Source organism: Ochotona princeps, chromosome 13 (genome assembly GCF_030435755.1).
Source record: "Ochotona princeps isolate mOchPri1 chromosome 13, mOchPri1.hap1, whole genome shotgun sequence".
Lineage (NCBI taxonomy): Eukaryota > Metazoa > Chordata > Mammalia > Lagomorpha > Ochotonidae > Ochotona > Ochotona princeps.
This window is the reverse complement of record NC_080844.1, coordinates 58512324-58522996: the sequence shown is the minus strand read 5'-3', so window position 1 is coordinate 58522996 and position 10673 is coordinate 58512324. Positions and strand designations below refer to the sequence as shown.

At 41.3% G+C, this 10673-nt stretch overlaps 1 protein-coding gene across 1 annotated transcript; it reads right to left on the bottom strand.

Moving 5' to 3' along the window:
- Positions 1-517: 517 nt before the first annotated feature.
- LOC131481674 (pancreatic triacylglycerol lipase-like) lies at positions 518-9892 on the bottom strand. The gene is made up of 9 exons (XM_058671524.1): positions 9833-9892; positions 8584-8738; positions 7094-7216; positions 5034-5168; positions 3774-3885; positions 2960-3079; positions 2751-2864; positions 2183-2301; positions 518-633 (listed from the first exon to the last, which is right to left on the bottom strand). Exons 1-9 carry the CDS (start codon positions 9876-9878, stop codon positions 520-522), a joined length of 1038 nt encoding a protein of 345 aa, XP_058527507.1. The 5' UTR covers positions 9879-9892; the 3' UTR covers positions 518-519.
- Between the last annotated feature and the right edge of the window lie 781 nt (positions 9893-10673).

The window sequence follows — 10673 nt, the reverse complement described above, 5'->3', positions numbered from 1 at the left end:
AGGTTAAATGTGTTCCAAAAAGCTTACCTGTGGATTGGGTGAGAACATATAATTTGAGGAAGATGCGTGTCTTACATCAGCACATTGTACAAAGCGCATGTGCAGACTGAAACATTCTTCTCACCTCAGGATGGTGAAGCCAGACTCTCCTCTAGGGTTTGGTTTTCATCACGTAGCCCTACACTTATCTAACAACATCAATGAAGTTTCTTAACCTTTCAGAACTTCTCCTAAAGAGGAAACACAACCAACTGGCCAATTGCCACCCAAACGAGAACCTGGGAAGCAGAGAAACCACTGGAAACACTGGTATCATTCAGAGTTTCAGGTTCCAAATGCTCCTCTCTTACTTCGTGGTTGCCCACATCACTGAGTTCTGTTCCGCACTGCAGCAAGTTCTGCAAAACTTTGTAAGCTTTGTGATGAAAGGCCAATTTACACATGATCAGTGGGCAGCAGGAAACGCATGGCATTTCGAGTTCAAGTTAAATAAAATACCCTCTTACCTTCAAACTTCCTTTAAGCAGTCTTCAGATAAAACACCTGATTCACGGCACTTGTTTTCCCAGAAAATTGGTCAGCGTAATGTCCCATCTGCGGGCAGCCTCCACTGGGACAGGTTGAGCACTTGTTCTAGTGAAAACAAGCACACACGTGTGAGGCTGCTGTGCAACACTGCCCTGTCCTGCCGCACATGTGTTTTCATGGTTCAAGAGTACTGAGTCCAATTCTGTTCTGGTGGAGAAAGAGGGCTTCCATGGTGTCTCGGCAAAGGTTCACAGCACGTCTGACTGTTCACCAGGCTACACCAGCAGTCTCACTGTTGATCATACAACATGCCACAGCAGAATTCATATAATTTATATGGATGTGTGTGTTTCTCTTTTCTCATTGACCTAGGATATCCTAATTGCCCAGAACATTCATCCCCTGTGGATGGAAAGCCCACTATGCAGTACAGCCAAGCCGTCAGCTCCACACTCCCTGGGCCAGATGGTGGACGTGGCCGAGTCTCAGGGTCTGCTTCCAGTGAGGATTAGGGGAAACTGCTGGCCCGAAGTAGCAGCCAAACATCTTCAAGGTACTGCCCACACCCGAAGTGTGGAGAGTTCCAGACCTCATCTCTAACATCAGCCTGGCTGCATCACCAATGCACACAGGGATGTGGCCCAGAGTGCACTGCAGCCAACTGCCCCTCCCAATTGGGCCCACATCACTGTTGCTGCTGAGCACACACTGACCAGAATATCCTGTGGCCACCTGTCTGGAAAGCACCTGAGGGGTGAAAGGAGGAGAGACGTGGAGGTCTGGGGCAATAGTATCATGGAAATGCTGCCGTGCTCCTACAGGTTTGACTTTTTTAAAAATGAAACTCCATTTTAACTGGATGAAATCCAAAGCTCTTTTGTCTGTTTTTTTTTCTAGTTATTCTCTCCCATTACTTAGCCTGAGCTGTTAGAAGAAATATCCTAATCATTTTTGACTTTTGCAGGCTAAGAAATCTACTTATTTAATCTCATTTAGACTTCTTGCCAATAAGGTTTAGTTTGCCGTTATTATTTGCTTTTAGAGGTGAAGAAACTGCTTAGAGATTTAAAACGTCTTGTAAAAATCTTAGAAACATAATGGAAAAACCCAAATGTATGAGCTCTGCCTATATTTACTAATAAAACCCTTTTTGGAAATTACGGCCTTCCTACCAGACTTGTTATTTGAAATTTTCTTTACATGATACAGGTTGCAAAATTTATTTTTAAAAATTTGACACTGAACAGTTGATTACAAAGTCAGAAAGTAAGAAAATAATATAGATATCAAGATGATACTAAACATGATTGCACATTAGTGTTCGTATGTGCACAGTTCAGGTGAAAAGTCAGCATTCATAGAATAAGTTCTATGCTTCCTAACATCCTATAGAGCAAATATCACAGATTAGGCCTTTCAGTAACGGTGAGAACACTTCCCACCACAAGTGGGACACTTAATCCAAATGTAGAAAAATACACAGAGCAAAGCACACTGACATTTCTACTCTCACGTCACCTGCTCCAAAGACTACTAATGCCTTATTAATATTAAAAAATATATTTGTCATGAAAGATGCAAGAAACAGTGAAATACAATAGTTACCATAAGAACAATGAAAAATTTGCTTAGTTGGAAGGTGAAATCTACTTACGGCTGTGAAATCATCGTAAGAGGCACAAGGATACGCCGTGAAGCCAGTCGGGGTGAGGATGCTCTCCGTGTAGTACACCACACTTTGTTGGTGATTACAGGTCAAAGAGATACGAGCTCCTTTGGAATAAGACATAAGTATATATAAATTACAGAGTTCATTTTCCAAATTGAAGTCAGGATGAAAATATCCTTGTTAAAGAGAGTGTTCTAATTACTGTGGACTCATGGAGGTCCCAGGACAAAATCATTTATGAAGTGTATTCATAATTGAGGTTAAAATCAGAAGTTAAGTATGGTCTAAGGTTATAATATGCAACACCGTGGTTAAGAGAAATGGAAAAAGAATAACTTCAGCATAAATATTGGTCCATGTAAATTCAAGTGTCATTTAGTCATGTTTTTCCTGCATTAGGTCCATGGAAAGTGGGTGTTAAAACATTTGCTACCACACTTCTCATTGCCTGCTTTACCCAATGAAAACCTTGACCTTTACCTGGGTTACAATGAGAGGCCTCGAGCATCTTTAGCAAAACGAAGCAGATCTCCTTGTATACTTCCTGATTTACCTTTCTCTTCTAGGTCAACAGTCTCCGTGGCAAGCCTCGACTTGCATTCAGGCATGCTTTTTCCTCCATTTGGAAAGAAATCTAGGTGACCCACTTTTTGGCTCATTCCAAATCCTGAAGAATTGCAATAGGGAAGGTTTATGTTACTGGACAGACGGAAAGCAGTGTAAACCATGCCGATGTGTAATAGGACAAACTGCCACACTCACCCAAGTTGGGGATGAAGGGAGAGGCATCCGTGTGAATGACATCCACAAACTTGGCATCTGTTGGGTCTAGTCGGACTAAAGCAGGAGTGTCCTGAAAGTAAGGCTCAGCCGGATCCAAGCCTAAGGGAAGGAATGTGTGTGTGGTTCACGGTCTCCCAAGGTTCATGCACACCCATGTGTTTTCACTAGCTCTCGAGAATGGTGCACTCATCAGCTGTGCATGAAAGGAGAGAAATGAGCTCATCCACCCCTTGCATTTCTCTGAGGGGAAATCTGCTTCTAGTTTGCTGTTTGATTGGAGCTTCTCTCAGTCATGGACTTTGCCTCGGCTTGTAGATACTCACTCACAGGCTTACAATAATTTTCAAGACTGGTTACCAACAGCTACACATTCTGAGCTCTGAGATTGTGGTTAGTTGTGTTTTGGTTCACTAGCTATTGTTCCTGAAGCAAAATATCATTAGTTGCAAAAACCTGATCTTTGGGGTTTAAGCTATTTTTGTCATTATGGTATTTATTCTATTCTATTACGTTATCTTTTCTAAATTTTTAGATATGGGAAAATTTGTATTTAATTTATGTAAAATCCCTGGAGATCTTTAAATTAATCTTTAGTCACATGGAATAAAATTATAATTAACACAGGCATAGTGATAGTGAATCAAAGGTCTTTGTAAATAAAAGATTCCTTGTGTCTGACTTCTGATTATGCAGCCCAATTCAGAGTATGACAAGGTGAAATAGTACCGTACTTCCCTCCCCCAGCATTTCTTTTCAGACTCACAAGGCTGACATAATCTAAAATTTGACCAACCTGTGATTCGTCCAATGGCCCCATTGCTCCTCCGTCCTGCCTCCCCAGCGGCGTGGGCACCCAGGCTGTGACCAATGACATGGACGTTGGAAGGTGAGTATCCCAGTGATGACTGTGGGAAAACAAAAGCAACCAGCCTCATAACTCTCCAAGGCGTCTCTTGGACACACCTTTTGGACCTTAAGTCCTGGGTACCCATAAGGGAATGCGCCTGATGGGTCCAGCATCAAAGGAAAACTGTGGCACCCTGCCGAGCATTGTGGCCACAGGGGATTTGCCTGCAAACACACGGATGGACCCATTTCATCCACTAGATTTCACTATTTCTTCTTGGGACACCCCTGGAATACCTTATTGCTGGCCATGCCCCTTGTCCCCTGTCTTAATACTGCTATATAACATTTCTAGTTCTTTGCTTGTATTTGCTTTATTTGGGGTTATGTGAATAAAATGTGGTTTAACTAATGAAAAATAAAGTTGAATAATGTCATTACAAGCTTACCTGCCATATTTTAACCTGGGGTCTTTCTGGATATAGAAAGCAAGCATTATCTACCTCTGCACTCCAAATGAACACACCTTCAAAAGGTTTGGGTGCATCACAGAATTCAAGCTAGGCATAGACGCTTTCTTCCAAGCACATCAGTTTTAAGAAAACATAAAGCAGTTTATTTTCATGTTTTTTCCACATATGGCAAAAGCACAAATGGGTTTCATATTGGTAGATTCAAAACTTTGTTTTGTTGCAATTCTAAGTTGACAGATGCCTTGAAGGACATTGTCAGTGCACTAAAGTCACAAAGCCACTAAAACAATTACTCAAGTACAGCCATCTCTAACTTTTAATATTTTGTCATTTTGTTACCAATTAGGATTTCTTCTCATTGTATGCTTCTCTTAAAGAACACAAAACAAGTAAATAACCAAGAATCCCAAAACAAGTTTAAAACTCAGGTTGACATCGTTGTTTCAATTTGGTATTAACTGGTAAATAAAAACAAATTTTTGAGGAATCCTGTAGGAACTATTCATGTGGCTGTATAAGCATGTTCAATGAAAGGAAACAAACCTGCTTATTGATTTTTATAGGTTTTTGGCAAACCAAACACATGGTTTCTTTTCATTTTTCTTTTCAACCAAAGTGAAACTAATATCTGATTAACGAAACACTTTTATCAATGATCACACGTACAACTTGCTTTTGGGAAGAGAATCCCAAAAACAGGGGTGGGGGATTTGCCATAACCTGGATGTACTTACCTTAAGAACATTTACAAAATATGCCACTTCTGCTCCCACAATCTGGGTATTCAGTGTGGCCTGTGGATATGTGGTTTGGGAACCTCCTTTCCAGTCTACACAGATGCAGTTCACACTCTCCACCTTAAACAAGTTCTGAGAGAAAAGACACGATAAATAGGTAAGTCATTCCGGATCCTTAGCAATGACTCATGGACAAATCTGACACATTCCCTTCCTGGTATGTGCTATATCATACTATTTTTAACTTGAGAGCATCGGACAAAACTCATAGGCCGTAAATGGTTATGAAATGCCTCATAAAGATTAACATTGGCTCCAAACAGGAGGGTTAGCCATGGCAGGAAGTAGAGTTTTGGGGATTTCGAATGTACAGACATTTGTCACAGGGAAAGGAAACATAAAATGTTACATAATGGGTTTTCTCATCAAAGCAACACAAATGACATACACGATGTCACATCGACCCCTACTAGAACATGGCTAAGCACACTATCAAGCTAATTCAGTACCTGAAGAGCTCCTTGCACAAAGCAGGCTCCTGATCAACAGAAGCTGGGAAAAGGAAAGTACTTTAGAATTGCTTACGTTCACAATCACCTTGATGGTAAAAGATCACATATCAAGAAAGATTTATTATGCATGAAATACAGATACCAATATCTTTGGCAACCTTGCTTAAGCTGGTCAATAACGATCTCACATGGCTATTGCTGGTAGGGTTTCTGTGTGTCAGAATTTGTACTTACTCATATTCCACTGTTTCTGAAAGGATTTTGCAATAATACAGCAATATGAAAAATCATCTAAAACTTTCACCTTACAGAAGGAAAATTGCAATAATGAAGAGATTGTCGTAAGCAGACAAAATCAGCCCAAGTTGGCACGTTTTTAGATGGACATGTACAACCAAGTACCGGGCAGAGCACTGCTAACATCCCTGGCTCTCAGGAAAACCCTGCTAACACCATGGCTAGCTAAGGACAGGAGTAACACAGGAGCCTAGGAGCTCTTACTTTCTACTTTAATCAGCTCCCTTCACCATCACAATGCTATAGCATTAAAGAGCCAAATCAAGTCAAGTACAAGTAAAACACATATGCCTTTGGGATCATAGAAATAGTGTATCCAAATCTAAGAAAATCTATGATTTTTTTGTGTGGAGAATCACATTTTCCCACTTCACTCTTGTGAGCAAATGTATTGCCAACTTGCCCAACAATCATCAGGCTTAAATCTCTCAGAAGACTGGTCATGGTTTTACTGATCATTTTTTAACTTGTGAAACTTTGGGCTCCTGTGTGTTCAGCTGTCCACAGGCCCATGGTATGCGATGGAGCTCAGTCAGTTTAGTCTTTGTCTTGTGGCATCAAAGACAAAAATTAAATGGGTGGAGGGAAAACTGGGTTTTTTTTCCCAACCCCTCTGGAGAAATAACAACTTTGTGCCCTGGCTGCACATAGAACTTCGATAAGCATATACGTAAATGAGACAATCATAACGCAGTTCAACTGCTTGTGCTTACCAGGGTGATTTATTCTATTGGGTTATCTGTTTTTTAATTCTTCATTATTACAAGGCACAAAGGCAAAGACAGATTAAAACTAAAAAGGATTGCATGGTTGACACAAATTCCAGAAATGCAAAATAGTCACAGCTTTCCTCGGGAACCAAAAAGAGGAAAGTGAATATGTGAGGGAAACAAGTAGATTAGGAAGATGGCATTGTTTAGCTTTCCACGTGGAAATGAAAAGTCAGTAAAAGCACCATGGCCTGTGATCAGCTGGGATTTGTGGAACGGCATCTTCAGTGCAAGCAGTTGTAAGCCTTGGTGTATTGATTAGTAAATAGCCCTGCCCTGGAGCTCCATAGCCTGTCAGCATCAGCACACTGTGTCCCAGGACCCCTTCACTCACCAGCATCTCCCAGCCAGCAGGAGGCAGAAATCTCTAGTGCTGTGCCAACTGACACGTGTGCTCCTTCTGTGGGACCAGAATCTTACTACTGGTTGGTAACTATCACCTCAAAGAGCCTTCCCTCAAGAGACTTCCATGTCTCACCTTGCATATAGTAGACAGCCAGCTCTTTTCCCCTGAACTTGTAAATCCGTGAATAATGAAGCGAGTTTTTCTACTTGTTTTGAAATTGGAATTCTTGATGCTTGATGCGTCTGCAACAATTTCCTGTTTGGAGAAGAGATTGTTTCAGGTCATATTTCTAACAGAATCCAGAGATCCATGTGAATGATAGGGAGATGCTATAAAGGAAGCTGCCGTGGGTCAGGGTGTGTGAGTAAGGATTCTCACCTTGTAAAGAAGGGATCCTCCATCAACACATCACTGATATTTCCCAGTCATCACAAACATTTTGCAGCTGTTTAATTGGGGGATAATATCTCTGCAATGATACTAATGTACAATGTCTTACCTCCTCACAAGGGAAGACTTTGCAAGTGTGTGTGTTTATATGTGTTAATATATATGTTTATCATAGGAAAATTATTGACAGATAATAATGCACATGCAAAATTTCTCCTCTTATTGGAGTACTTTCTTTCAAACAAATCATAAGTTTAAACAGAAAATGCCTTGGTACACCCAACCTATTTAACACAACAGTGTAACACCAGCACATTGTTGAGCCTTGAATATTTATGGGTACCAGGTGGCTGACTGTGAATGGCCACTGTCTGTTGCTGCTAGTGGTAGAGTGCCTGAGTTCTAGCACTATCCCAGGAAAAAATTAATATTCAAACTCAAGAACATATTCCTACTGAGTGCATAATGCTTGTCTACCTTTGTTAGGATAAGAAAGAGTTAAATTAAAAATAAGTTCGATTTCATCCACATATATGTGGAGATGTATTTTTCACACACATACACCGAGTCTTCACAAAGGTCACTGAGAACATGTTACTTAAAGACTAAGCTCAGCCAGCATTGTGGCAGAACACATGATTTAGCATCAACAACACTAGCTTCTATTTCAGGTGATGATTTGTGTCCTGTCTGTTCCACATACAATTCAGTTTCCTGCTAATGACTTATGAACAGCCAGGATGACCCAATCCTTGGCACCATGTATGCTTGGAAGACACCGGATTGAAACTTCTGTCTAGAGGCTTTAGCCTGGCGCAGACCTTGATACTGTAGATTTCTAGAGTGAGCCAGTGGGTAAAAGACATCTCTCAGTGTCACTCCTCTCTAAAATTCAGTCATCCTAATGAATTCAGAAATCTAAAAAACATTAGTTCAATTATTCTTTGCACTTACATAAACATATGTATTTCTATTTTCCTTAAACTATAAGAGGCAAAAAGTGTACTTCAATATTTAGGATATTTTTAATGGTACTAGGACAGAACAATATGAAGATTTTCATAGAAACTTTTTAAAAGAAAACTATAAAATATTCTTTATTCCCATTGCCTTAAATTTCTTCAGCAACACAAATTTCACTGCAAATTTTTCTCCTTAGAACACTGGAATATTCAGGGTCACAACTCTGCAAAACAGATGGATCTCCATCGCCAAACAATGAACACTCTTACTTGGTAGCTGCCTTGGTTCTCGTTTGTGTACAGGAGGAAGCGGGTGTTGACTACTTCTGGACTTTGGGGCAGTGATTTTCCAGGTCTTCCACTAACTCCTGACCATGGTGAATCATCAGTGAAGCAGCCAATTTTGTCATAGCAGACTTGAGTTCCTGTGTTTACAAAGAAGTGGTTAAAGAGATGAGTTGGACCACAATGCACCTTGCAGTGGTCTCTCAGTCAAACAGGAGTTCAGTTACATTTGGTGGCAGATTTTCTTCCTCTGCTTGCCCAAACCCCCTCTGGTCTGCACTCACAGAGCAGCTTCGGAAGCCTGACGCTCCCCAAGTCTGTGATCTAGAATCACCTGGTTCTCCTATGTCTGAAATTTCAACTTGTATGTCTTCAGTGAGCCAGCCATCAGTGCCCATGAACCCATAGCCAGAGGTTCCTGGCCTTGGATGGGAGAGGTTAAACATTCTCAACTCCTTGTAGTACCCATGTGCCTCTGGGCTTTGGGCAGAGAGCTCAAGTTTCCTGCAAGTGTCCAACCTTTCAGTCTCCACCCAGCTTGAGCATTTGGATAGCTGACATGTTTCAGGGTCATGGTGGACTCTGTAATGAACAGCTAACTCCCAACCCATGCAATGCGACATCTGTCATTGACACAACTGGAGCTTTCAATGCTACCCCATCCTACAAAGCAAGGACTAAAGAGACCGTTTCTCAAGGAAGACAGAATCTAGTTAATGATCAGAGTGAGCTTAGCTGAGGCAAAGGCTGCGTTTCTCAAATCCTGCTCCATGCCATGACCAGGATGGATGATTTTCTTACAACTTTCCCCTGTGATCAGTAACATCACTATCCTCATCTCACAGGCAGAATCACCGGGGCACAGGGAGTCATGGATTTTGCTTGGGAGGACAGTTCAACCATCAGCACCTACACCCAAGGGTCCAAACCCCAGCATCACTCTAAGCTCTGACTGATAGATCTAACAAAATGAGAACTTAAGTTTAAATTTCAGAAACTACATCCAGTATTGCTTTTAGAATCAACTTACCAACTACTTATTGTTGCCTATAATATTCAAGCGTAACTGACTCTCTTACCTTTTATTCAGCAATTGCATTCCAACCACATGTGCTCTTACTCTTGTGTCTTTCCCCCTAACTCCTAACTCACAGCAGAATGGACTCAGTCTTCACAGGTCCCCGAAAGGGTGGAGCTGTGAGTTTTCCCAACTCCATATGACTTCTTTTCTCACCTGCTACTGTCCCCAGCAACAGCGGAATTGTCCACAGCAGGATCATCTACATAAAGTAAAAAGCATGCTTGAGTCTGGCTACAAATGGTTTCATAACACTGAAAATGCAGATTCATTTACATATCTGCGAAAGACATGCACATTTGACAAATTAGGCCTGGACAATGTGCCCCTGACTCACCGTGGCGGTTTCCGGCAGGTTCTGCGCACAAACAGAGCGTGAGTCCTGTTTTATAGGCAAACCTTATCTTTTACAGTATTGTTTTGGGACAGTGGGATAAGAAGGGACAGGGTTCCAAGCATCTGTTTCTAATTTTAATCCTAGATAAACCCAGATTGATCGAGTAGGTCAAGTTTCCCACGGCCCTTGTGGGAAGATGAGAAAGGGGTAGATAGGGAAAGTGCTTTTGCAATGGGATTATGTAATGCTCGGAACCACAATAACCTTGTGGCACTGAAGGTTCTGGTTTGTGCTTTGCTTGGTTGATCAATGCGTACAGCTTTCTGAGCATGTATACGCTCAATAGCTCTCCCAGAATTCGTAACAGCAGTGTTGGCCACAGATGCAGCCTATCAGATAATTCCTGACCCTCAAAACCAGTGTAATAGTAGCAGTCCTTCAAGAAAATCGCTTGCATGTTATCCAGATAATCCATTCAACTAAAGCATTCTCAAGGATAATGTGTATGGAAGAACCACCCAAAGATGCAGAGAAACTGGGGTATTCTGAGAACACAGAGTCAGGCTCTCTCAACCCATCTCTGGATAAAATTGTGATAAAGAAGTAAATTAAAATTTACCTTCAAAAGTAACTGAAGGGTTTTGTTTCGTGCAGAATTGT

Bases quoted from the DNA above. Each gene is read 5' to 3' on its own strand.
- LOC131481674 (XM_058671524.1), bottom strand. From the start codon at position 9,878: ATGATCCTGCTGTGGACAATTCCGCTGTTGCTGGGGACAGTAGCAG. The intron at 3,886-5,033 runs GTAAGTACATCC...GTTTTCCCACAG, and splicing joins ATTTTGTAAATGTTCTTAAG to TCATCACTGGGATACTCACC. The intron at 3,080-3,773 runs GTTGGTCAAATT...TCCTTCCCTTAG, and splicing joins GGCCATTGGACGAATCACAG to GCTTGGATCCGGCTGAGCCT.